The sequence below is a fragment of the Cavia porcellus genome, unplaced genomic scaffold, assembly GCF_034190915.1.
Source record: "Cavia porcellus strain 051 isolate PalLab524CR breed Dunkin Hartley unplaced genomic scaffold, mCavPor4.1 scaffold_31, whole genome shotgun sequence".
Taxonomy (NCBI): Eukaryota; Metazoa; Chordata; class Mammalia; order Rodentia; family Caviidae; genus Cavia; species Cavia porcellus.
This window is the reverse complement of record NW_026947514.1, coordinates 10,837,489-10,864,210: the sequence shown is the minus strand read 5'-3', so window position 1 is coordinate 10,864,210 and position 26,722 is coordinate 10,837,489. Positions and strand designations below refer to the sequence as shown.

The 26,722-nt window shown below is 32.5% G+C and overlaps 1 protein-coding gene and 1 pseudogene across 10 annotated transcripts in view; one reads left to right on the top strand and one right to left on the bottom strand.

The window, feature by feature from the left end:
- The window catches only part of Unc79 (unc-79 homolog, NALCN channel complex subunit), a 272,072-nt gene that overhangs the window by 176,346 nt on the left and 69,004 nt on the right, over positions 1–26,722 (bottom strand). For all 10 annotated transcript variants that reach the window (XM_063241428.1, XM_063241425.1, XM_063241421.1 and 7 more), the window contains 2 exons: positions 19,888–19,943; positions 19,049–19,178 (listed from right to left, as the gene is read on the bottom strand). In XM_063241428.1, the coding sequence (XP_063097498.1) occupies positions 19,049–19,178; positions 19,888–19,943 (186 nt within the window). The remainder of the gene's footprint in view (positions 1–19,048; positions 19,179–19,887; positions 19,944–26,722) is intronic.
- On the top strand, positions 4,506–5,587 carry LOC106025899 (poly(rC)-binding protein 2-like; annotated as a pseudogene).

Below are 26,722 nucleotides of genomic sequence, written 5' to 3'. Positions count from 1 at the left end.
AAAAAATCACATGATGTTTAAAGAGGTAGGAAAATGCTACTCAGAAACAGGAAAAGGTTGACCAAACAAAACATAGCCAGAAATTATAGAGATGAAGCAGTTAGCAAATAACAACTATAAAAATCTAATATAAACATATTCAAAGGAAAACATGATTATGAACATGATGACAAAATGAGGACAAAGATCAAAGGTATAATAAAAGAAACAAATGAAATTTCTTAAAATAAAAAATTAAAAAAAAACTAAAAATGCAAAATCTGAAATGAAAATTCACTGAATCGACTTAATGGTTATTAGAAAATGCAAAACAAATAATCAGGCAATTAGGAGACATAACAGGAAGAACTCAAAATGAAGTACTTTAAGAAAAACAGAACTTCAATGAGCTGTGGGAAGTTTTCAGGAAGTTGAAAAATACATACAATTAACAACAAAAAAGGATCACGAGAGGGATATTTTTGAAGAAACACTGTCAAATTTATTCAACATTAATTGAAACTATAAACCCAGATTCAAAAAGTTCAATGACTCATATGGAAGATAAAAGGAAAGAAAATCACATCAAAACTCATTAGATTCAAACTGATGAAAAGCAATGGTAAGAAGAAAACCTAAGAACAGCCAAGAAACAAAACAAAACAAAACCAAAAGACACATTACTTACAGGGGAACAAAGATAAGAATGATCATTGATTTCTTGTCAGAAATAATGCAAGCCAGAAGACAATGGAACGACATCTTTAACAGGCTGAAAGAAAAAAACCATCAACCTAGAATTCTACACTAGTGAAAATATCCTTCATAAATCAATATTAAATAAAAATTATTTGAAGATAAACACTAGGTAATAGAATTAATTGCCAGTTTGGATCCACTACAAGAAATTGTAAAGGCAACGTTTCAAATGGAAAGTAAACGATGCTGGCTAGAAGGCTGGGCTAACACAAATACATAAAGTGTTAGACATGTCAAATATAGTAAATAATTACAAAAGATGTTTTTGCTCATATTAACATGTTGTTAAAAGATGATTGAGTACTTAAAACAAAAATAATAGCAATGTATTGCGAGACTAAGTATTTGTGTGTGTAATGTTTGATAATCAGAATAAAAAGAACAGTCAGGCCTCTTGGAATATGGCCATAGTCCCAGCACTCAGGAGGTTGAAAAAGGAGGACTGCCACAATTTCATAGCCAACCTGGGCTACACAGTGAGTTCCAACAAACCCTGAACTACATAGTGAGGCCCTGTTTCAAAAAATAATACTAAAAAAAATACATAAAAATAATAATGGAGACAAATGAAAATATATATAATTATTGCATTAGTATATAAGCTGGTATATTATTATTTGAAATAGACTATGAAGTTTAAAGGTGTATCTTATAAACCTTAGAGCAATTTTTTTAAAAAGAAAAACTAACAATTTAATACACAGGTAAAACTGGATGCAAATAACCTAGAAGAAGTCAAAATATATAAAAGAAAGACTACCTGTGACAAATATAAAACAAAGAGACCGAAACTCAACCACATCAATAATTACATTAAATACAAACAGTCTAAACAATAAGTACATTACATGTAAATAGTCTAAAGAACAGATAATGTAAAATTAGTTTTAAATTTATCAAAAGGCATGCCTTAGTTACATGCTACCTGTGAGAAGCACTTGAAATATAAAAAAACAGGTAAGCAATAAGTAAACAGAAAAAATGTATGTCAAGCTACTAGTTTCTTTTTGTTCACTGAAAAAAAAAGTTTTGTCCTTTTTTTTGTTTCTTCTTTATTAGAGAGCCTCTGTTTTTCTCTATCACTTGAACTCTGAGTAATATTTTGGCCCTTCTTTTAAAATCATGATATGCAGTATACTAACCATTGTTATTCTCTATGTTGTTATGACATTTTGTTTCATATTTTCATAGAAGAGTGTGTTTTAATATTTTCTTTAGCAGTATCTACTTTTATTACACTAAAAGGAAAGAAAAAGAAAACTAAAATTTTTATAGATTAAAGTAACAACTAAGACAAAGACATTAGCAGAAAAAAGAAAAATATTTCACAAAGATATAAAGGCCAATTGATCAAGAAGACATAACTATCATAAGTATATGTGCATCAACTAAACTAATAAAATTGAAGAAAAAAGTTCAAAATGATTGTTGTAAAGTTCAACATTTTCTTTCATTAACTGATAAAACAAGTAATTGGTAACACAAGTAACTGATAAAAAAAATCAGTAACATTAAGACCTGAATAATACTCTCAATCAGCTTAACAGATAAAAACAAAAACCTCACCACATAACCACTGTGTAAAACACACTGTTTCAAATACTCATGTAACATATACTAAAATTAGACTATATTCTGGTTCATAAGACTGACAATTTAAATGGCACTACATCACACAGCATATTCTCTACTGAGAACAGAGTTAATCTAGAAAGCAATTTCACCAAATATTTGTACACTTAAAGAATACTTCTAATAAATTCAAAAAAATCACAAAAAATATCAGAAAATATTCTATGCTAAAATATAATTAAAAACATAATATACACAGCAAATTTATGGGATGAACTAAAATAATGGTTTCATGGAAATTTATAGCTTTAAATTCTTATATTAGAAAATCTAAAGCATCTGCAAAATTATTTATGTGTTGTATTAATAAGACAGAATAATGAATAAGTGAAGTAGCCAGGCGTGATGGCTCACACCTGTAATCACAGCACAGAGAGGCTAGGGCAGGAGGATTGTTGCAAGTTTGAGACCAGCCTGGGCTGCAAAGAGAGCTCAAGGCTGCCTGAACTGCAGAGAGAGACTCTGTGTCAAAAAAAAAAAAGTGAAGTGCAGTATCAATGGGATGGAGAAAATCTAGAATTTGTTACAGTTAAAAACAAAAATCTGATTCTCTGGAAAATATGGCTCAATATAAGTTACAAAATCTAAGAGCCCTAGAAATACTAAAGAAAAATTCAAAACATAAAACCCTCCCACAAAGAAAACCATAAATCTAGATAACTTCACTGATCTATTAATCATTTAATGAATAGATTTTACATAAAATCAAGAAACAAAAGATGAGACACTCATTTTATGAGGTCATCATTACTTGCAAACAAGGCTATATAAAAAATTGCAGTTATATAAATATGCTTCATAAAGGTATGAACAACCTTAGCAAATTAAATATGGCAGTTTCTAATAGTATGACAACACAGAGTTTACCCTAGGAATGCAACGCTGGTTTAACAGTGTAAAGCAAATCAATGTAATTTACTCTATTAACAATAAAGGGAGGAAGTCATATAAACATCTCAATAGAAAGAAAATGTATTTGTCAAATTGATATTTATTTATTATTAAAACTCTCAGCAAGCTAAAACTAGAAGGAAATTTTCTCAATCTGATTTTCTAAAAGCATCTGAAAAGTCTACACAGTTAAGTCCATGTTTAACGATAAAAGACTGAATACCCTACAAATTGTGGGAAAAACAGTCTGTCCACTCTTAGAACTCCCACTGAATACTGCATTGAGATGTGAGGTGGTGTAAAGGCAAAAGCAAAGAGAGAAAAAAAAAAAAAAAAGAGAAAGAGAGAGAACGAGGTAGAGAAAAGGAAAGGAAGGAAGGAAAGTGGCAGGTAGGCCTACAAAATAGAAAGGCAGAATATAGAAGTATCTTCATTTTGTAGAAAGCACAATCATTTACACAAAAAAATCCTAAGAACACTACAAAAATTAATAAATTTATTAGGGTTGCAGATAAACAATCTATTTTAAAAATCAATTATATGTCTATCATAGCAATAAACAGATGATATTAAATTTTTAACATTACTTACAATAGCATCTCAAACCATTCAATATTTAGGAATAACTTTAATAGAATATCTGTAAGATCTGTACATAGAAAACCAAACATACTTGAGAGAAATTAAAGAAGACCTACGTAAGTGGATAGATATGCTACGTTTATAGATCAAAAGGCCAAATACTATTAAAATGTAATTTCCCCCAAAATTAAAGTCTGTTTAAATTACATCAAAATACAAGTAGATATTTCGTAGAAATGAAAAAGTGGCAGTAAAATTTATATGAACATGCAAAGATACTACAACAGCCAAAACAATTTTGAAGAACAACTCTGAAGGATATACATTACATGATTTTAAAAACATACTGCCTAGACCAACGAAGGCAGCAGGCGAATAGCCACAGCCTGTGCCCTGTCCCGCCCTGTCCCGCCCGCCCCGGGATCAGTTTCCCCTTCCTCCTTCTCCTCCTCCCCCACACTTCCTCCTCCGCCCGCCCGCAGCTGGGGGCGCCTTGCTTTCTCGCCCATCCCAGTAGCTCCTTCCCGGCCTCCGGCCCTTCCCCTTCCAGCTCGCTCCCCTCTTCCCCTCCATCGCTGTTCGCCTGCAGTTTTTGGCTCTGACCCCAACCAGTGACCAAAGACTTGGCCACTCAAAAAGTCCAGCTCCCCATAATACTAGACATGGACCTCGTTGTGACTGAAGGTGGATTGAATACCACTCTCACCATCCGGCTATTTATGCATGGAAAGGAAGTTAGCTGTATCAACGGAAAGCCAGGAGAGTCAGTTCAGTTAAGATGCATGAGAAGAGTGGTGCACCTATCAACGCCTCGGAAAGGAACTGTCCTGAGCGAATTATCACTTTGGCTGGGCCCACTAATGCTATCTTCAAAGCCTTTGCTACGATCATTGACAAACTAAAGAGGGCATCAGCAGCTCATGACCAATACCACAGCTGCCAGTAGATCCCCCTGCCACTCTGAGGCTGGTGGTCCCTGCTAGTCAGTGCGCTCTCTCATTGGAAAAGGCGTTTGCAACATCATGGAAATATATGAGAGAGTACAGGGGCTCAGGTCCAAGTGGCAGAAGATATGCTCCCCAACTCAACTGAGCAGACCATCACTATTGTTGGCACCCCGCAATCCATCACTGAGTGTGTCAAACAGATCTGCGTGATCATGTTGGAGACTCTCTCCCATTCCCCCCACCAAAGGGCATGACCATTCCATACCAGCCCAAGTCATCAAGTTCTCTAGTCATCTTTGCAGGTGGTCAGCACAGGGGCAGCACACGCGGCGACAGTGGGAGCTTTCGACACATCACGCCATCCATGTGCCTCAACCCTGACCTGGAGAGACCACCTCTAAGAGGCCTAGACCATTCAAGCACAGCGTGCCAGTCCACAGCCAGATTTGACCAAACTGCACCAGCTGACAATGCAACGGTCTCATTTTCCCATGACGCTGGCAACACCAGGGTTTGGATGCATCTGCTCAGACTATTTCTCACGAACTCACCATTCCAAACGATTTGATTGGCTGCACAATTGATCAAGGAGTCCAAATCAATGAGATCCATCAGATGTCTGGGTGCAGATCAAAATTGCGAACCCAGTGCTAGAATCTACTTGATAGACAGGTTACCATCACTGGATCTGCTGCCAGCATTAGCCCGGCTCAATATCTAAGCAGTGTCAGGCTTGCCTAGGAGACGGTGGCAGGGGGAACAGCTAGAACAATGCGGATTCATCATGACCTGACTGTTCACTGCCACCCATGATCCATGTGTAGTTTCTGAACAGTCAGCAATTCCAGGTTTTAAACGGTTTGTAAATTTTCAGTTTCTACACACTTTATCTATCATCCACTCGTGATTTTTTAAAACATTTTAATTCCTTTCTCTGTTCAGCTGTTAATCCTGAGATCCCTATTTAATTGTCTAAGCTTCTCCATGTTTTTTTCTTAACTTGTATTTTGGCTCATGAATTTTTCTGTTTGTCATGAAAATGTAAGAGTGGAATATTAATACATTTCAGCTTAGTTCTGCAATGTCAGGAATGTTTCCAAAAAATTAAAAGATAGACTGGAAAATATATTATAAAGTTATTGTACTCCAAAGAGTATATTTGTAAAATAACTAGTAGTAATAACAATAATGGAACAAATTACAGGGTCTAGAAATATAACCATAAATGTAGATGGTCAATTATTTCAACAATCAAGATGAATTAAATGTGAAATAGATAAATTTTTCAACAAATTAAATTAGAACAACAATCTATCTTAAGGGAGGATTCAATTCTTTCTTCATATTACACATAAAAATTAACTCCAAATAAATTATAGGCTTAAATGTAAGATCTTAAATTACAAAACTTCTAGAAGCATAGGGAATTTTTAGTCTTATATAGACAAAAAATAGAATATTGATAAATTGTATCAACATTAAAAACGTCAGCCTTTGAAAAATCTAAAAAGGAAAGCCCCATATTCACAATATACTGACAAAAGTAATGTATTTAAAGCATAAAAAATACCACTTCACTGGGAACTTTAAACATAAAAGCATATGGAAATAGCCATGCGCACCCTTCTAAAAGAAGTTTACTACCATCATTCATCCAGGAAACACAAGTTAAACAACAACATGACACTGCTACATGAACATCAGAAGGTGTAATGGTAAAAGACTAACATTCTCAAGTGTGAACAGCAACACAGAACCACTGGAACTCTCATCCATTGCTAGAGGAGAAGTAAAATGTTATAATCACCTTGGAAAAATTGTTTGGAAAATTCTAATAATATTAAACATACAACTAACAAGATTTTCAATGCTAAAGTTCATCAAGAAAAATAAATGTATATCTATAAAATACTATTATAGCTTTAGTCATAGTAGCCAAAAACTTCATCAAAAAGTGAATAACTAATTATGAGATATGGATACAATGAAATTTGTATAATAGAATACTATACTGTTAGGAATGAAATATACACAAACATCAATAAATGAAGGAAACATTATACTAAATAAAACATATAAAATAAAATATTTTAGTGATGAGTCCATTCATATGAAATCCTAGAACAGAAAAACTAAACTACAATGACAAAAAGAAGATCAGCAGTTGTGATAGAGAATGTAGTTAGTTAATTGTTAGAAACAAGAAAGCTTTGTGGAGTGATGGAAATATTCTATATTTTCATTACAGTATTGGTTACATTAATGCATACTTTTATAAAGTTATCGAGCTATATGCTTAACATTGGTTATTTTATTGCATAAAATCATACCACACTACAATTAGAAACTCTCACTGAAAGCAGTAAATAACTGAGCTCATTGTTTGAATGAAAATCTAATAAATTACAGTGTAAACCAGCTTGAGATACTTAGATTACAGGGAAAAGATAAATGTACAAAAACAGTGGTTATAACTGCTAACACAAAAAATGAAAATCTGACCTAAAAATTAGAATTATTCCTTATAAATACACCAAACGACTAGATGAAAAGCAGTAATTTAGCACTTCATTAACAAGAAAATTCCTGAAAAACAACTTTAAAGGATCTTAACTTTTCAAATTAGAAGTATTTTTCACTTTTAACAGGAAAATCAAGGACAAGATATGCATACTAAAAAATATTGAAGTAAACTTTAAAAATAAATAAACAAGTCTCCAAAAACCAAAAAAAAAAAAAAAATGATTCTTATAAACATAAAAATCATACTGGTCTAAGATTCCTTCTGTATAATTCTAAATGCAGAAAACAATAAAACATTAAATGCACAGTTTTTCACAGTGAAGCACTTTACTTTCATGTGTGAAGCAGTACACTTTTTAAATATACCTAAATTGACATATACACATATATAAGTTATACACTCTACTACCTAAAATATCTTCTCAATTATTTGTCTACTTTAAATTTCACTAAAGTCTTCTCTAGTTTTTTATTATATTTTTCTTCTTAAGTTAGGCTTAAATTGTTCTTCTTTGTTTAGTTTTTTTAATGTAGATGCTTGTATTATTGATTTTAAATCTTTCTTCTTTCTAATCCATGCCTTTAATTTCTCTCTTAAGTATTGCTTTTCCCACACACCACAAGTTTTAAAGATACTGCTAATATAGGCATACCTTTAATAGGACTAAAGGTGAATTGAAATATATCTGGCTTAACAAAATATAAAAATAACCCTAACAGAATTCCATGCAGCAAATACAAAGTTCAATATTTTTTAGAAAAATAAATAGTCCAGAGTCTCTACAATGTATTCTTCCGTGTCTATCACATAATAAAAATCTTACGAGGCATCTGAAAGAGCCAAAAATGCAATACATACAATAAAAGAAAAAACAGTCAAAGGAAACAAACAGGCTTAGATTCACCTGGAGTAGGATAAACAATTTTAAAAGGAGTACTCCAAATGTGTTAAAGAATGGATTGTTAGGATGGAAATTCCAACAGAAAACTATGAAAAGAACTAAAATAAAATTGTAGAGCTAAAAACATAGAATATATCTTTGTAATATATTTACATAACTAAATGGATGGAAGTTTTCAAATATTGGACAGAGCAGAAGAAAGGATCAGTGAACTAGAAGACAGGTTAACATAAATCCAAACTAACACAGACAAATATTTTTTTCAAAAAGAATTCAGTATCTGAGAACTCTGGAACAATATTGGACATTTTTTATAAGTCTGAAACACAGAGAAGGAAAAAAAAAGACCCAGAATAAATATCTGGATAGAATGACATGTAAAATATTCCAATAATGATGAAGGACATGAAACTACAGATTCAAGAAACTTGGGCAAGCCCAAGCAGAATAAATGCAAAGATCAGCACACTTAAGCAGATTAGTAAATACCAAAACTAGTAAATACCAAAAAAAGTGAAAAATCTTAATCAGAGGCAAAGAAAAGTAAAATATTACATTCAAAAATATTATCATAGTAATAAATAATGTCCTACCAGAAATAATAAATTGGCATTTTAATGTTAAATGAGAAAATCAGTATTTACTAATTACAATGAAATTAAAGTAGAAATCAAAACAAAAAGATAACTAGAACTCAAATGTTTGTAAATTTAACAACAATTCTTTAAGCAACACGGGTAATGGAACACATATCAATTAAAAAATTTTAATCTACAGAATGAACATTAGTAGAAACATAACATACCAAAACTTGTCGGATACAGCTAAAGTAGAGCTTGAAGGAATATTAATAGTTTTAAATAAATAATTAGAAAAATTTTAACATTAAAAATCAAAAATTGAAGTTTTTGCCACCACAAAGGTAGAAAAAAGAACAAGAAAAGTAAACTCCACGAATAAAAATAAAGCAAGAATGTAACGAAATGTATAATGAACATAATTTTTATCATTTTTCTCTATTTTTTGGTGGTTTTTATCTAAGTGTGTTATCAAATTTAACACCCATTTGTGAAATCTCTAAGAAAACTAGAAATAAAATTAAACTTATTGAAACTGATACAAAGGATATCTACAAAACTTTAAGGCAAACACCATACTTAATGGTGAAATAGTCTTTAATGTTAAAAATAAAGTGACACTGTCCATTCTTACCAATTTTATTCATTAGACATTGTGTCCTGAAGGTTCATATCAGTGAAACAATGAAAGAAAGTAACAATGAAGAAACAATGGAAGAAAGTACAAAGACTGAAAAGAAAATAGCACAAAAAAAATGTGACTGTCTCTACAGAAAATCCAAATCAATAATCACTATATTACTGGAACTAATCACTGAATTTAACAAAATCATGGGAACAATATGTAAAAATTAATTAGATTTTTTTGTGCTAGTAATAAATTGGAAATTAAATTTCAAAATGTTATCTACAATAACATCAAAAAACAAACATCTAGAATTTGATCTAAGAAAAGAAAAAACTCTACACTGAAAAGGACAAAACATAACTGAGACAAAATTAAAAGGATCTAAGTAAAAGAGATACTGTATTCATAGACTAGAAATAGTGCTAAGGTTTCTTCTATTTTTTCCAAAGAGAACAACAGAGTCAAAATCCAGATCAAACTCTCAGTAAGGTTACTGTTGGCAGAAATTGAAAGCTAATACTAAAATTTAAGTGAAGAATCTCAAAAGTAACAGTGATCAAAGGAAAAGTTAGAACTTGAACAAAGCTAGAGCTTGAACTCTCAAATTTCAAGATTATAAAGTGAAAATATTTAAGATAAATTATTGGTATAAAAATACAAATCAATGAAACAAAAGAGCCCAGAAATAGGACTACAGATGAACAGCTAAGAGACCGATACAACTCAAATGGTAAAGAATAATTTTTTCAACAAAGGATGTTAAAACAATCCATATGAAAATGAACCATACCCACTAAAAAAAGACAGATCACAGTCTTTTTATGAAAAATAAAACAATACAGCATCTGAAAGAAGAATATCTTTACAACTTTGGAAAATGCAAAGGTTTTCTATATGGGACATTAAAAGCACTAACCACAAAAAAATAATATATTTTAGTTTATCATGATTAAAAACCAATGTTCATCAAAAGACATTGCAGGGAAGGTAAAATATCAAAGCTTCACTTGTAGAAAACTATTTCTTTTTTGTTTTTGTTTTTCATACTGGGATTTGAACTCACAACTTCATGCTTGCCAGGCAGGCACTTAAGCCACTGAGCTAAATCTCCAGCTGGAGAAAAATATTTGAAATATGTAAATCTTACAAATGATTAATAACTGGACGCATTAAAAAGTTACATATCAATAATTTTTTTAAAAAAACAAGAATAGTAAGACTTTATAAGGTACTTCAAAAATAAGATATCTGAATAATCAATAAGTACAGGAAAATGTACTCAACATCATTATCAGGGAAATGTAATTAAAGCTACAATGAAATACACACCCATCAGAATGATTAAAATTATAAATACTGACAATTGATGGGAGAGTATAAAGCAATTGGAGCTCTATATTAATTGGATGAAATATAAAACAGCAAAAATTCACTAGAGAAGAGTTTACAAATTTCTTATAAACTCTATGACCCAAGAGTTCCACTTTTAAGTACATACTCAAAAGAATTAAAGAGATATTTCCACAAAAGTTTACAGAAGATTTTCATAGCGTATTGCCATAAGTACACTGCTAAAAACTGAAAACAACACAAATCTCTATCAATAGTAGACTTAATAAACTGTGGCACATTCACTCAATGGTATGCTAATGGTTTAGACCTTAAAATGTCCCCCAAAATGTTCATATATATTGAAGGTGACTGGATCACGGGTGCTAAATGTACTTTTAGCAACTGGAACCTGGTTAAATGTTTATCACTGGGGGCGTGACCTGGAAGTACACTCTTGTTCCTGGCTCTTCCTTTTCCCTCTCAGCTTTCTGGCTGCCATAAGTTGAGGGTCTTTTCCTCCACCAAGCCATTCTGTCATCTTGTTTCTGCCCCAAAATCAGGTGACCATGAACTGAAAACATGATCCAAAATAAACTCTCCTCCTTCAAACTCAGTGTTCTCCGGTACTTTGGCCTAATGATATAATTGTGGCTAAGACAACTTACTTGGCATTGCAAACAAGTTGCAGGTTGACTGAGGTCAGACACATACATGCAAAAAAAAAAAAAAAAAAAAAAAGAGAACGGTTTGACCTCCATTTACACATTTATATCTGAATTAAATGAAAACATGAATTACATGTTAATAAGTAGATAACCAAGGTAGAAGAGAGATGTGCTGGTTAAAAGAGGCATACCATTATCTCATGAGGTGATAAAAACATTCTCTTATCTCATTTGTGTAACTTACTATATACAAAATGTAACATAATAAAGTACTATTACTTTATTAACTAAGTATTTTATTTTTCACTGTTTTCACTAAGAAAAGGGACAATTCCTGACAATCTTTTAAAACCAACCAAAAAATCCAAGTCTTGGGTCATATGATTACCCCAAAAGACAAGTAGAAATAATATTATAACTAGATATGCCACAGTCAAGCTGCCCCAAAAATAAAAAAATCAAAGCAAACTTTGAAAACAAAAGAGAAACACAACTGTTTATCCTCAAAGAGTAACAACTGGCAACTGACTCCACAGTAGAAACAACAAGATAAAAATTCATAAACTATCTTTAAAGTGTAGAAATAAAATGACTGCTAGTCGAAAACTTATAAAAGAGGGCCAGGGATTAAACTCAGTGGCTCAAGCACTTGCCTGTTAAGCACAAGTTCATGAGTTCAATTCCTGGTAACAAAAAAACAAAAAAAAAAAAAGTATAAAAGAGAAAATGTCTTTAAGACATAAAAGCAAAACAGTAACATTTTCAGATAACACTGATTGAAAAATACATAAAAGTATTTTTTAAAGTTCAATCTCAGAAATTGAAAGAGAAAGAGGAGGTAGAGAAGAAAATCCAATTAATATTCACTGAATAGAAAGTATTTTGTGAGAATATATGTCAGTGTATAAATATAAATATACCTATATAGCATGGAAGTCAGAAGGAAGAAAAAGAAGTTAAAAATCTATCATTTTACAGGAAAAAAGTATTGCTTTATGCTGGACGCTGATTGGTCAAGAAAGCATAGTACAATCTCTAGAGCAATGATCAAAACAATCATAAAACACTAACTCATTAAGACAAAGATTAGTTCATGGAAGGTTTACATATAACTTAATCAGTTCAAGAGAGCCAAAAGGTAAGAAAAATAGAAAAGGCAGCAGAAGTAAAAAGAGATAAACTGCAAAAAAAAAAAATTTTTTTTTTTTTTTTTTAGTACAGGGGATCAAACTCATGACCTTGTGCTGGCCTGGCAGGCATGTATGCCACTAAGCTAAATTTCTGGCCCCTATTATTTTTTTAAACTGCAAATTTAAAACCAGATATTCCAAATTACATATATATGAACTAAATAACTCCAATTAAATGACAAATATGTTTATATTAAGTTTAAAATGAATTATATGCTGCTTGTAAAGCACACATGAAATATTAAATATAAGATATTGAAAATAAAATGACAGAAAAAGTTATATAATGGAAATACTTGTGAAACTGGGTATCATTAAATTGGTTTAAGATGAAGTATATTTTAACATAATTATGAAATATAAAAACATGCATTTCAAAAATGTAGAAGTTTCAATTTACCAGGAAGATACTGAATCCTAAATTTATATGTACTTAGTAATGCCACCTCAAAATATTAACCACAAATATTAATAGAATTACAAGGAAGAATTAAACAAACTCACAACCATAATAAAATATTTAAGACTCTATTGTTTCTAACTGCTACAAAAATAAACAAAAATTGGAGCTGGGGATTTAGCTCAGCAGCATAAGTGCCTGCCTGCAAGCGCGTGGTTGTGAGTTCGATCCCTGGTACCGGTAAAAAAAAGGAAAAAAAAATAAACAAAAATGAAATAGTAGTATAAAACAATTCAAATACACAATGGAAAAATCTGATTGAATTGGTATATATAGAACACTGTTCAAACACATGTCAAATACAAATATTTTAAGTACATACAAACATTTACAAAAATAACTATATGCTCAGCCTTTTTAAAAGTGTCAGTGTGTAAAATAATGCTATGTATGTCACATAATCACAGAAGAAACAAGGTATAAATCATCCTTGTATATGATCCATGAGTCAAAAAAGAAATCACAAAGGAACTCAGAAGCCAACACAGCACAAGAAGTTTTTAAGTAATACAGTAAAACAAGAAGACATAAAATCCTTATGGATTAAAAGGAAACATAATATTTTTATTGTTGAACAATAATACAGTTGCACATATCAAAAGAACTTTTAACAAAATTACAATAATAAATTATTGAACTTAGAACGTGACTTAGCAAAGTTTCTGAATACAAAATTGATAGACTAAAATTAATCACGTATTATCACTTCTCAGCTTTTTGGCTAAGATCAAGAATGAAATTAATTACATGCCCTATATACTAACAATAAAAGACTGTGAAATGTAATTTTTAAAAAATTTTGATGACAATATCATCAAAAATAAATAGGAATAAGTACATGAGAGATATGCAAGACATCTGCACAGGAAGCTATAAATTATCATTTCAGGAAGATATAAGAAAGCATAAATAAATGAAGAGATACACTATGTTAGTATATTTGAAGATTTAATATTCTTATTAGTCCCCTAAATTGACCAAGATTATCCCAATCTAAGTTGAAGACAATCCAAATCAGACTCCCAGCAGTTTAAGTGTTTGTGGTATGTTAACTTGACAAACTCTTTAGCCAGGTAAGGAGATAGGATTAAATAGGGTATTCTTCAAGGAAGAAAAAGAAAAGAAGGAAAAAGTGGTACTTATGTACAGTAAGGAAAAGAAAATATTATCAATAAATTATGTCAACTGGCTATCCATAAGAGAAAATAAATGAACATTATCTCATGCCTACAGAAAAACTTTTGTCTTTCAGATACAACTGAAAGACAAAAGGCAAAGATTACAGTTTTGCTAATAAATAAAAATTATCATCATAGTTCTGGAGTAGAGAATTATTTTCTTAAAGTTTTCTAAAATGCTAGTTTGATTACATTAAAAGAACTTCAGTTAATAAAATATATCATTGAAAATTAAAAGCATTTGCAACATGCATAGCTGACAAAGATTACATAAAAATGCTATCCAAATGACTAATAAACATGAAAAAGTTTTCAATTTCATTTGTAATAAATGAAAGACAAATTATAATTACAATAAGGTATGTCTATACATCCTTGAAAATAGCTAAAGTTTAAAAGCTAACAAAACAAAGAATGGCCTAAAATGTCAAATATAAGACAAAAAAGAACTCTTAATTATACATGTAAATACTTTGGAAAGCTGTTTGCCATTATCTATTAAAGACACATCTAATCCACCAATTCCATTCTAAGCAGATATCTAACAAAAATGTGGGTTCCTTTTTTCACCAAAAGGTACACACAAAGATGTTCATGATGATATTAGATGTAATAGCCAAAAAGTGGCAACAATCCAACGCCCACTAATAGAAAAGATAGGTAACCCATGGTCCATTCACTTGCTGAACTATATATAGCAAAAAAATTCACAAAGGGCATTTGTCATTAACATCATGGGACAACACACAAATAAATAATGTTTACTTCAATATCTATAAAATTCGACAGGCAATATTAATCTCTGACATTAGACAGGAAGAGATAATCACTTGAGAGAACATACATGACAGGAAATACTCCCTCTATGTACGATTAGTGGGTTTTTCTGCATGTGTATAAGGCAACAATAAAATTTTAAATATTCTTAATCATGTAAGTATAAAATCCAGTTAAATAGCTAAGAAAGGAATAATGGGGAAGTTACAACAGAAAACGATGACAGACCTCCTTATATACAATTCAAGAATCCACCCCTACTAATGTGAGGTTAGCTTATATTACATAATATACTCTAGGTCAAGTTTAATCTTGTGCTTATCTTTAGCTATTCTCTTAACTACTTTTGCAAAAGTCTGTTAGGGATGCACATCTTAGGTCTTTTGATCCATAATTCAAATCAAAGCTAAGCAATAACTGGTGATATTCTTTGTTACAAACCTAAATAATTTACTAATTGGGACAGAGCTAGAAAGAAAACTGCTAAATGATTTCTTTCTTTCCTACAGATTCAGAGGTGCTTAGGACAACAATAATTGCTGTTTTCATTTTTAAGAAACTTCTCATAATTTTTTGCATCCTTTTTAACAGGAAGAAACCTATTTTAAATAAATGTATGCATGTAAGAATTACACAAAAAAATGAAACTCCTATTTTGTACCTTTAAGAAACATATATAATGACCAAAATAACTGGAGTAGTTGTTGATACACAGTAATAAACCAAAAAAGAGGTAAACACTACAGATCATCAAATTCTCCTTATTTGATGTGTTTATGAGTGGTAAATATTTCCATGTTAAGTGTATTTTAAAAGCAGTATATAATCTATAAACATATAAATACAGTTTAAATTACAGTGAATCAATAGCAGAGCTAGTATGGTAGATTAAAACAATTATTAAAGCTATGTGTGTTTACATGATTATTCCTTAAATGTTTCTGTATTTGTAATTTTATAAGAAAATGTTGGTAGAATCTTGCATTATTCTATACAATGTTATGTTTTAAATATGTATCAAAAAATCAGTGAGAAATATATCAAAATGTTCACAGTGATCACTTCTGGGAGTTCATATTTTTTTTTGTCCATACATGAGTAAATTTCTCTTTTGTAAAAAAATAAAGTATGTTTCTTTAAAAAAGGAAGTAACTCACTGGAAAATATGCAAAAGCCTTTTGATCCCTGAGAAAACTTCATCTTTGAACTTCCAACCCATAAAATTCTGTTTCTGTATAATTTTATTATTAAAATTATTTGGGACTGCAGTACCATCTAACTACTGAAAATGCCCTTCACTGAAGCATGCACTACAAAAAGATCCTAGTGCTCCAGCTAAAATTTAATTAAAGCACTGAATTGACAAAAGTGCTGTCTCAGAATAGAAAAATATAGATTTCAGATTCAAGCTGGGGCCCTCATCTGTGAATGCAAGTATGTTACTTAAACTCTGTGTCCACTCATCATCTGTAGAATTCAAACAAGAAAACCACTCAAAATTTTTGTATAGGCCAATTGAAAAAATATCTGTAAATCCTAATATGACACATATTCCATAAATTGTGTTCAACTAAAAAGCTAAAAACACAAAATTAAAGACAATAAAATTTTTAAAGGTTAAAATATCAGATAACATAACAACCAGCTAGAACAAAGTTGGACAAGTGGCCAGTGCTGGATAAATAGCAATATACAGACCAGAATGATTTTTTAATTATATGCTTTTCCTACATAGAATGCCATGGTTCACTAGAATGGAAATTCTAAGAGAGCTGCTTTCTCTGTGCCCAGAACAATGCCTGGCAGGTATCTAACACACTGACAAAGAAAAGGAACATGATGTAGGACTGCAAAGATGGACTGAAGAATGAATGCCCTTAGCCACACCTAGGCCAAGAAAAAATTAAAGAGTTACTACAATCTGAGTAGGCATAGGCTAAGCTATTTCATTAAAGAAAGCTTCAGCTGGTCCTTCCTAGAATCATGCTGGTTTCTGGTATCCTCTGAAAGGCAAATATTATCAAGTGTTTTCTCCACTTAAAACATTTCTGGTTTCCGCTTGCTATTAGATTAAATTCACATTCTACCACAGGATCCAAAAGACTTTCTGCTTAGCTGTGGCTATTATTCTCCTTCTCACTCTGCTGTTTGGCTGTATTTGACTTTTTCTACTTCCTAAATACTATCAAGCTGTCTTTTGCTTCCATGCCTAAACCTATGCCATTCCTTCCGTTTCCAACCCACATGTTACCTACTCATAGTTCAATCCCCTCTGACACCTGCTGTATAGCTATCAATAGTTCCGGTATCTGCTCAAATATCTCTCATTTGAGAACCTTCTTCAACAAATAGTACTCCTCAAACTTGCCTACCATCAGAGTGAGTCATGAGAGCTATGTTCCCACAGCTCTTTATATGCTCTGCTGTAGCATTTTTTGAACTGAGTTGCAGCATCTGGATATTTTCCTCACAACTAGAATGTAAGTTCCAAGATTTTAATGTTCTCATCTGTTTTGTTCACCATTTCAGTGCCCAGAATAATATCTGGCTAATAATTCATAAATAATTCATAAATATTTGTTGAATAAAATGAATCAATTTTCATATCTAGACTATATAAAGCACACAAGATCTAGTTTTGTGTTAGCTACTGTATCCTCAACAAAAGGTACAGTACCTGGCACACTGTAGCTACTCATTAAATACTTATCAAGTAAATGAATCTAATTTTATATGGATTATCCATCTGAACATCACATACACATGATTTTCAGGAGTCTAATGAAAAAGGGATCATCTTTATTTCAGTATTTTCATCTTTTATTACATTGTGTCCAAACTTTTTGCTGATTTTACATTTAAATTATTCACTTAACAACTCTGAAACACTGTCTGCTATTAATGATATGAAATACCAATGATACCAGTTTTTAACTTTAAAAATTTACTTACACTTACAATCATTATGTTATTGATTTAAAGTCATCACTGATTATTCTGGGTAGAATAAGCCCATTGAGGGTCAGGGATATTCATACTCTTGAATAGCTCTAACAACTGGCTTTAAATCTTTCATCAGAAATATAAATCAGACACTCAAAATAAGTTAAATCCCCTTAGAATCACCTCAAATCACATTTGAAAAGATGAATGATACACAAGCATATTCTCAAAACATGAATATTAGCAATAAGTTGAAGAAAGGTTAACTTGCAAAACTATCTCTTCCTTCCACTTCCAGAAAAATTTGTATGTAGTGTGTTGGGGCAAGAGGGGCTAGGGACATTAAGAATGCCACTAACCAAAAGGTTTTTTCCTTTGATCTTTATAACACATAAACAGCAACCTAGAACCTGAAGTGAGTGGGGTTGGCTGTTTGGTTTTGCAAAGTTTTTTGGTAGGTATCTGTCATTACACCTAAAATTAAGGCTTACTTCTCATTAATAAATACACTAAGATTGATCAGTCATTAACTCTTTCTGAAAAATGTGGTTATTTGGGTCATTTAACTTATTTAGTGCATAAAATGATAACATTGAAAATGATGGAACTCTTCTTATCAGAACACAATTATCCAACTGTGGTTTTTGCTAAATGATGAACAAGTTCACAACGTTAATCTTATAGCTCATCATTTGTAGAAATTTATTTTAGTAATAGTTAAGATCACAGGCTAGGTGTATTGCCAATAGAACTGGAACTTAGGCAATTTGCTGTGGTGTCATAGATACTTCTGAAACTGATTTTACTTAATAATTTTTTTACGGAGACAGAGTCTCTCTTTGCTGCCTAGACTGGACCAAACTTGGTTCAAGTGACTCTCAGGCCTCAGCTCTCACGGTAGCTGGGCTCACTATACCTCGCTAGCTAATTTATTTTTAAACTGCTTACTTTCAGAAAGGATTTATGACGATGTCCAAGGCGCAGTAAATATAATCCAGAAATACTTCTTTTTAAAGGTAGGTGAGGCAAATGTGGCACAGGAGAAATACAGAGGGGGCATCACAGGACTCTTCTCTTCTTACCTGTGTACTGCAACCCCCTGTACTCGCTTATTGCCCCAGGAGGTTTTAAATTGGGCCAGTAGTGGAAAAGCATTTGCACAGCTGGAGGTTTCACTTGTGAAGGCCCATAGGCAATCACATACAAAAGATCCTAAAGGAAACAGGAAGCATATTTTGACTTAGCATCATGAAATGAAAATAAATCTTGCTCATTCAATATTACCAGACTAGTGAAAATTCTTTTGCAGTGAGTGAAGTGGGAAATTTCCTTGGAATCTCATCATACAGGCATGCTACACAGATTAGACCACATAAAAACATTATTTTTAGTATTTATGTTTGCTTGTCTTTAAATGACTCCCCAAGAGGGAATTTATAAACATACTATCTTTTTATATTTCTAATCAGATTCATGTATAGAAAGATTTCAGAATAGCATACACTAGCATGCCAAACACCACATTAAAAATATTTTCCTAATCATATTTCTTAACATATAACATCTCCAATTTGGCAGATGACAGATTCTCAAGCCATTTTTCAAACTAAAAATACTTGTCATACAATATAACTGGCTAGTTCCAAGAATAAGTACATTTAATGACTTATCTGTCAAGACAGTTTATTCTTTATTTTAAAAGTGGGAATTGAATCCAGGTCCTCATACATTCCTAGCCCTAAAACAGCTTGTTTTTAAAGTTTTGCTTCTGCTCTAAAAGCTAACTAAAAAGCATAAGCCCTGTCACATAAAAAGAATAAGACACTGATAAATTTGACCCACGTAATAGCTGTAATGTAAGAACAATTTTATTATATTATATAAGTTAGTGATTGTGGCTTAAATTTGACCCAAAACTTACTTTCCAAACTTCTTGTTTATATTTCATGAGGCATTCCAGTAACTGACAATGATACACTGTAAGAAAGAAAATGCGATTTGTATGTGAAATGTAAATACCATATAAAACATCCTCTGAGATATAATTAACTACTTCAGCATGACTTTTCACTCTAATCATTAAATTGAAAATTATTTATCCACTTTTATTCATACTTTGTAAAAATCGTATTAGTCCTTGACTTCATCAAGATTTATTCCAAGATCCTTGAGCAATATTTCACACATCATATTTATAAAAGACATATTAAGAAAAGTCTTTAGCAACCATATTTCAGCACCATAATCTTGTATCAGTGAGTGTACTAAATAAATGTATGGGGGGAAAAGTAGCCAAATAAGACATCAGTAAAAGATTAAATTTATTGAGTATTCATTATGCACCAGCCATTATGCTGAGAGCCTGTTGCTGAAAGAAACTGAGACTTCATTCTCAACCTCACTTAAGGATGGATAGAATGCAAGGGACATACTGACGGGATGAGAATGTGATTCTCACCATTTGATCATTTATTCCATCTTACAGAGGAATTCCTAGAAGCTACACAAGAACAAGACCCCTGGATGGGCCTTGTTCACTTAAAAAGAAAAATGCGTTCATCCTAGTTTGCAGCTTTCCCTAATCTACCTTCTAGCTCCACCGTGGCCCTGAAGTTGGTCTCATTTTAGTCACCAATGACCTCTAGGTCATTCAATTCGATGGTCATATTTCAGTCTGCATCTTTCTTGGCTTTTCAGCAATAGTCAGTTCTTCTGACCAGTCGCCTTTTAAAGGCCTCGCACCTTGAGGACTCATTCTTTCATCTGTGGTGACACCACTATTGTTATCAACAACACTTTCTTCTTTGTCATCTGCCAACACACAAGCTCCCCAGACCTCCTTGCAACTAAGGTGGATACAGGACTTAGTTGTAGCCAGGGAGACTTACAAAATAACCTTCTGGAGAATTTCTGAGACATAATTCTTTTTCTCTCCCTCTACCTCTCCCCCATTCCATCTCTCATCTTTTCTTTTCATCTTTCTCCCTCTCCCCTTCTCTTGATGAAAGAAAAGAATTGGAGAAAAGAGACTTTTCTCCAATGACTGACTGGTTGTGTGGAGCTATAATATCCTCTACAGTGGCCAATATTGTACAAATATGTGGAGAGGTCCAAGAGAAACACAAAGATATCGTCTCAGCTTCCTATCATTGCAGAGCTATCTTAAGATTTCCTAATAAACAAACTGCAAATATGATTATAGTTTCAAGTCTCTGTTAGCCAGAGACCTTTCAATGTCCTTAGCAATTTCCTCTTCATCCAGTGGCCCTTGTTCCATTGTGGGAATTTCTAAGATTTCGGGCAGGAGAACAGTACTGGGAACTGAACAGGAGGACTTCACATTGAGCTGCAGCTCTGGCCCTTTTTAATCACTCTTTAAATTTTTTTATTTTGAGATAGGGTCTCATTAAGTTGCTAAATTTCCCAGGCTAGGCTCAAATTTTCAATCTTCCTGCCTCAAGCTCCCGAAACACTGGGATTACAGGTGCACCACCATGCCTGACCCACTCTACTTTTCATTCAGGGGTATTCCCTAGGCAATCTCACATTCATATAACCAAGTTAGCATCAACGTGTAATTCAGTGAAAGTCACTGAACACTTCCATGTAGCCTAAAATTTCATTACCTATAGTGTAGAGTTCTGTTTTGAACTCTCGACCCATAACGCAACTACATGTACTTTCTGTTAGGTGTCCTAAAGGCACTTTGAACATATGCCCAAAATAGATTTCATAATCATCTGTTAGTATCTTCTTTATCAGTGAACAGAAAAACCATGCATCCAGTTAGTACAAGTCTGAAATTTACTCAATGTCACCAAGACCTATTCATTTTACTTCTTCAATAGCTCTCAGTAAGTCTACTTTCCTCAATTTCAATTGCCCCTGCTTTTGACATGCTTAAACAAATAAGTGACTTCTTTATTGTTCTATCTATACCTAATCTGGTTCCTCTTCAATGCAGTCTCAACTGGAACCACAGTGACACATGTGCATTCACTCAAAGCCCTTCAGAGCTCCCCCCAATATAAACACAGGGCTCCCTAACAGAGCCCAGGCCATCCTGCTTGTTCTCTAAGTTTCATGTCACAGCAGGCAACCCTCACCCACAGGGCCACACTGATCCTTCAGTCCTACCACTTTAACAAGCTCCTTCTTGACACTCAAGGTTCCTCTGCCTGAACCCTTATCCTACCCCCAGCTTAACGGTACTTATCACTTAATTCTCAGACCAAAAGTTGCTCTCTCTGGAGCTTTTCTGATCTCCTTAATGAGTTTTGTTTTGTTTTGCTTTGTTTTGAGACAGGGTGTCATTTTGTAGTTTAGGCTTGAACTATCTGAACTCACTAAGTAGCTTAAACTGGCCTCATACTCATGGCCTCCTGCCTGAGCCTCCCAAGTGCTGGGACTATAAGCATGTACTACTACATCCAGCACAAAATTTTCTTTTATAGAGTATAGTAACACAAGATACTTTAAGCACTTCTTATGATTGCAGCTTCATACTGCATTGTATGATTACTTGATTAATGTATTCTCCCTGCACTACCATATGATAGGTGAACGCAGGAGTCAGTTCTGTTTCCCTCTCCATCGTGCTCCATACTCAGTGGCTATTTATTGAAGAGTCACTATAGAAATGGAATTTTCCCCTTAAACCACCACTGAGAACTCAAGAACAGATGTACTAGGACACTGTCTTTTACACAGTGTTTGCTATTCTACGTGGATCTGCTACATGAAATTTGTTCAGCTCTGCCAACTGCCCCATGAACATTCCTAAAAAGCTCATTTGTTTAAACTGCTTCCCTCCCAGAATGCCCCACTTACCCTATCAATCAAAACTGTATCCATGTTTTCTTCGCTCAAGTGGCATGATGCCTTTCCTGATCAGTTTGATCTATGAAGTTCTCTCTTTATAATGAATTAACACCATCTACACCATTTCTTGGTGTTCTTCACATACAACTTTCACTTTTAATTACTGATTTCTGTGAATATACTTGGTATGCCCAACTAAACATGTGTTCCATAACAACTATTTTTATATTCTGGTGTGGTCTTCACAAAACCAAGCACAAAGGCACAAACACAGGAGTTACCTGAGCAACTACTATCCTCTGCTGTTAAAATACAATCAACTGTAAGAACAAAGCTGCCACTTCTTGCTTCTATCAACAAAAATTTAAGCAAAAGAATGCCCTAGTGCTTGAGCCCAAAGCACCCCTGGTGGATACTGTCTCACTTCTTAGCTGTTTCCTACATTACAGGACTAGTTTTGGGTCAGAAATATAAATCCTAGTATGGAATACCTGACTATAAACATTTCCCCGTATGGACACATGAAAATAAAGAAAGATAAACTAAAACATTTGTAGGTACATGGACACATCAAAACCACAATACTAACTCAAATAAGCCAGACATACAAGCTTAAATATAGCAGTTTCTCTAATATGAGAAAAAATATACATATATATTTATGCAGAGAGAGAGAAAAATACAAGATAAATAGGAAGAAGATAGATCTTTTTCAAGCGAGTGGGGAAACTGACAGGAAGGGGAAAGGAAAAGAGATGAAAAAAAGAGAAAAAAATTGAAGAAAAAATAAAAATAGAGCTTTTGCAAGTAGGAAAGGACCAACAGTTGAAAGGAACAGGGAGGGAGGAGAAAGGTAGGGGACAAAGAAAAAAAAAATTAAGATGCATTATGCACATATAACAATTCCATAAAATATATGTAATCATTATATTCTTCAACTATGTACTAATAAAAATATTTTAAAGACATATAACATTAAAATAATATTTAAAACTGTCAGTTTTACCAAATAGAATTCCTATAGAAAATAACTAAAATTAATGTAAATTGGAAATGACATGATTGTTTAGAGTAAAAACACTAATACACAAAACAATGACCTGAATAACATGTAAATTTACCATAAAAATCAACTGTAGGAACTGTTTGCAGTCTCACTGTTTGAATGTCCACTTTGTATGCTTTACTTTTGTAACTTGAACAACTATTTCGAAGAGGACAATATGTAATTTATCAACTAGTGATTTCTTACTGTTTATTTTTTTGAAATTATGTATTATTTCTACCATTTTTGTTTTATTTTTTTTCTCTTTAAATAAAATTTTTTTAAAATCAACTGTAGTTTTATATGCTAACAGCAAGGAATTAGCAAAAGGACATAAACTCCATTAAAAGATCATCAAAATGAAATATTTCAGGATAAAAATATGGCAAACCTGTATAATAAAAGCTATGAACTATGACTAAGAGTAATAAAATATATAAATAAATGGAGAGACTAATCATGAAAAAAAATGATAAAGACTTGGCAGTAACATAACCATTTGATCACAGCAATTTTTCACTGAAGTATACAACTCAAAGAAGAAAATGTCAAATTGTAGGGTTAGCATTGCTATTTATTGAGCACTTATAATAGTCCAGTCATTACGCCAAGTAAGTAATTTACATATATTTAACTTATTATATTCTTCAAAAATTTTTTAAGAATTATTCCCATTTTATAGATAAGGAAACTTGGCCTTAATGAGATTGTTCAAGTTTACACTAATAGGCAATTTGCAGGTAAACTCAGATATGAATCCATATACATCTAACCTCAAAATACATTATTTTATCCATCCTGCTTTACTGCCTTTCAACATTAAACTTCAGAAGACTTTAACTAGATTCCAAATGAAGTACTTTTTTTCCCCAGAAGACAATATATAGTAAATATAATTATATTTTGACAGTCCTTTAAACAGAGTGAGAATGAGATATAACTTTCCCAAAATACACATTTTAGTTAAATTCATTTGGTAATCATAACAAACTTCAGATTTAAGGATGCTATGGACTAAATATGTTAAAATTCATATGTTAAAAACTAAACCCCAAAGTACATAGTGTAAGGAGGTGGGGTTGTTGGGGGATAATTAGATCATGAAGGCAGAATTATCATGAATGGAATTAGTACTTTATAAAATAAATTATAGAGAATTTGTTTGCTTTTTCTGCCATTTGAAGACACACCCTAACGACAGTATCTGTGAATCAAGAAGTGGGCCCACTAGAGGTTTATGGGTAACTTTTGTTACAGCATTCTGAGCAGATTAAAGCAGAAAATTAGTACTAAGTAGTGGGGCAGTGCTGTAAAAAATACCCAAAAATGCTGAAGCAGCTTTGAAATGACTAATAAATAGGAGTTATAAGAATTTCAGAGTGCATTCTAGAAAAGCCTACATTGGTATAAATGGATTTTTAAAGAAAGTTCTAGTGAGGTCTTGAAAAGAAAAAAGGAAGGAAAACCTGTACAGAAAGTCTGAATCTTATTAAAGAGTGTTTATGTGATCCAAAAAAGAATATTGGCAGAAATATGAACAGTATAGGCAATTCTGATGAGATAAAAGACAGAAATGAAGAATGTGTTATTGAAAACTGGAGAAAGGCCATTGCTGTTATAAAGTGGAAAAGAACTTTGCTGAATTTTGTTCATATCCCAGTGTTCTGTAGAGGGTAGAGCTTGTGAGTGACAAAGTATATATTTGGCTGAAGAAATTACTTAGAGAAGTGTTGAAAGAGTGGCCTTCTACTGATTCCTTATAGCAAAATCCCAAAAGAGGAAAATTATTTACAGACAGAATTGCTAATCAAATAAGAAACAGAGACCATTAAGGTCACAGTCAAGCAACTAATAGCAGAGCTAGGCAGCCCTCTCAATAGAAGACAGCACCTCGATCTTAACTTCCTAGGTTCTGGAAGTGTGAGAAATTAATGTGGTCTGCAAGCCACCCAGCTCATGGTGCTTTGTATAGCTGCCCAGACGAAGACAAAGCCTTGATCCTAAGTACACAGGAGTCAGAGGCAGAAGGATCACTTGATCCCAAGAGTTGGAAGCCTGCCTAGGCAGCACAGGGAGACTGTATCTCAAAGGACAAAATGACAAGGGTGGTGATACTGTAGACCAAAGAAGCACTAAGATTTTGAAATGAAAACATACATATATTTTTTCATCCTCTGTCAAAAGCTCAATTATTAGTCAACTTATATAGAAAGCTAAAAAGAATGCTATGAATGTTTCTCACTTTCCAAATAAATATTAAATGAAAATAAAAAGTGAGTTCATATCTTAGCATATGACTCCAATGGTCAGCTCTCTTTTAGGTCAGATTTCCAAGTTCATCTGTGACTGTGCCGACAAAAGGAAATCAAGAAGAGTTAAGTCATACACGAACCTATCCAACATCACTAGTAATCCAAGACAGAAAATAAGATGGCCTATTATTACTATAATTTTTCATCATAATGTGCAATGACAGGTCACAATAAAATAAGTGCCTTCATAAACAAATACTGAGAAAATTGAAATTTTTTTCAATTTTAACTCATTAATTCTTCTTTTATAATTTCTTCTAAGTAAAAGGACATTCACATGGCATTAGAGAAAAAAATTTATTAAATTATTAAAACTAAGCATCTTTAATTGCCAAAATTGCAGGTGGCTTTTATATTTCTCTAGTTTAACTATTTCTATATACATATATTTAATCAATTTCAAGTAAATGTTCTAAAATTGCACCCTCATAAATTCTAAAATATCATTGACCAGCAAGTTCACTACTACTAGCAGTAGCCAAGAGAAATTTATTTTAATTCTAAAGTCTTATTTCTCACACATCTCAAATTGTCTATTCTACCAAGAGAAGTTCTTAAAGGAAACCTTCCAGCTTGCC